This window comes from Plecotus auritus (genome assembly GCF_963455305.1).
Source record: "Plecotus auritus genome assembly, chromosome: 9".
Taxonomy (NCBI): domain Eukaryota; kingdom Metazoa; phylum Chordata; class Mammalia; order Chiroptera; family Vespertilionidae; genus Plecotus; species Plecotus auritus.
This window is the reverse complement of record NC_137783.1, coordinates 112,703,418-112,705,900: the sequence shown is the minus strand read 5'-3', so window position 1 is coordinate 112,705,900 and position 2,483 is coordinate 112,703,418. Positions and strand designations below refer to the sequence as shown.

Sequence of the window (2,483 nt, the reverse complement as noted above, 5' to 3'; positions counted from 1 at the left end):
CCTGATATGGGAATTTAAATCATCTTTCAAAGCTAAATATGTATAGGCAGATATGTAGAGATAGAGACAGATAGAAATAGAAATATATAATTACTAAACAGAAGTCTCTGAAGAAATAAGGAAGTCACAAGATAAAAATACATGATGCATTTGTGGAAGATGGTGTATGAAGGTTTGTGTGGCCACACAAATCCAATTGTCAAGATTAATATTAAGGGAATTATCTATTATGTATGCTTGCATGGGAATAGAGAGAGACAGAGGCCAATATTCCTATCTCCCATCTTTTTGCCTACCTTTTTTTTTTTTTTTCACAATTCTGAACCTTGAGATGAAAAGTTTAGATAACACAACTTTATACTTAGAATTTCCTACTTTGTTTCAGGACATAGAAATGTAGCATCCCTCCCTTAGAAATCTATGTATTCTGAACCCCGAGCAAAGATTTGGCACAGATTTGCTACTCAATAATATTTTGTGAGTAGATTAGTAAATAAATGAAGAAGTCACATTTTGTGTGAAAACATAAGATTGATCTGTGTGTAAAGAAAAGATTGCATGCTATAAGGAAATGTCAGAAGACATCTTATTCAAAGTCTTTAATGAGAGGTATTGGGCATGAAGATTTAGATGTCAAAAGAAGTCACAGAATACATAGGCTGACTCAATTGAAGAAATAAATTTTAAGAAGCAAATATGTCTTACTTGGAACCTGTAGCCCTGGGAGGTTATGAGCTCCCCCAAACTCGTAGTAATTAGGAAGATATTGAACACCAACTGGCAGACTATATAGGCATTCCTGCTTCAGATAAATTGTTGGTCCTTATACGAATCTGGAGTGGATAGTCCACCAAACCCAATGACTTAAAATAGAAACTTGGATTCTCACAGTCTTCTCTTAATAAATGAAGCTGAAAGCATCGTTGTGTCTTTAGGTGATGTTTCCAAGAGCAGAGTGAGTTAAGCTTTTGTTAAGTCCAGGATAGAGCGGTGGGCTCTTCGAAGAAACAGAAAAGTCATCAGTTTGAATCCAGAGGCTACCAAAGGACACAGATCCATGAGTCCTGGTTGGACTGGTGACTCTATAAGTTTCAGGATATTTAGTTTTTTTAACTATACAAAGAAAAAACTAAACATAGAGTCTCTGATAGCCCTCCACTTTCTATCATATCCACACCCCTACTCCTGCATTCAACCTGTACCACTTTTTCTCCACCTATCCCTCACTCTCCATTCACACATCCTTTCTCAGGAATAGTCTTAAGACTCTTTCACGAATCTGCTTGGTCTTGACCCCATAGATAATGGGATTGACCATAGGTGGGAAGAGCAGATAGAAATTGGCAAGGAGAACGTGCACATGTGGGGCAGCTTGGAAAGCCACACGATGCATGACTGAGGAGATGACAACAGGTGTGTAGAAGGCTAAGATAGCACCTACATGAGACACACATGTCCCAAAGGCCTTGTAGCGGGCTTCCTGAGAGGCAAGCTGTAGAACTGCCCGAAGGATGAAGATATAAGACAAAATAACAAAGAGCAGATCCAACACCACTATAAACATGGCCACTGCAATGCCATAGATATTGTTGAAGCGAGTGTCCCCACAGGCCAGCCTTACCACAGCCATGTGCTCACAGTAACAATGGGCGATCATGGGTCCTCGGCAGTAGTGGAAGCGTCTGAGCAGAAAGGGGAGTGGAGTCATTAGTGTCACAGCCCGAGTCATAGCAGCTATACCAATCTTGGTGATAAGGGGCCTGGTCAGCACCATGGTGTAGTGCAGTGGCTTGCAAATGGCCACATAGCGGTCAAAGGCCATGGCCAGCAGCACCGCTGACTCCATGATGGAAAAGGAGTGGAGAAAGAACATCTGGACCAGGCAGGCATAGAAGTTGATCTTTTGATCTTTAAACCAAAAAATAGCCAGCATTTTAGGCAATGTTGAAGAAGAAAGGACCAGATCAATGGTTGCCAACATGGCCAGAAAAAGGTACATAGGCTCATGAAGGGATGCATCAGCCTGGATGATGAAGAGGAGAGTGCAATTGCCAAGCACAGCCAGAGTATAGGCGGAGCAGAAGGGAATGGAGATCCAGATATGTAGATGCTCCAGGCCTGGGATCCCCATCAACAAGAAGATTGCTGGATGAGTTGAAGTGACATTGGAGAGCAACATGGCCCCTGGAATTTTTCTTCCTGTTTTCGACTTCCACAGGGCTCTCCCAGAGAATATCTAATGTGAGCTAAATTATAGTGTTCAAGTTCAACCTCTAATCATTCACTTGGGAGGATTAGCCCTTGATCCCATTTCTAGACCTTGAAAGAAATTAGAAAATTATCCTAATATGCATTGTGAAACATTATACATGATATCTGCCCTCAGGGTGCTCAGAAAATCATTGGGTGACCAGCAATAGAGCTAGTATCACAAGGCAGTTTTCATTAAGTAACTGAGTGGACAAAGAGCTTTTTATGGTCTT

The 2,483-nt window shown here is 41.2% G+C and overlaps 1 protein-coding gene across 1 annotated transcript; it reads right to left on the bottom strand.

Moving 5' to 3' along the window:
* Positions 1 to 1,234: 1,234 nt before the first annotated feature.
* On the bottom strand, positions 1,235 to 2,179 carry LOC308233377 (olfactory receptor 52K1; the record flags this gene model as incomplete). The annotated part of the gene is made up of 1 exon (XM_080640309.1): positions 1,235 to 2,179. The coding sequence occupies one exon, from the start codon at positions 2,177 to 2,179 to the stop codon at positions 1,235 to 1,237; it is 945 nt and encodes a 314-aa protein (XP_080496435.1).
* Between the last annotated feature and the right edge of the window lie 304 nt (positions 2,180 to 2,483).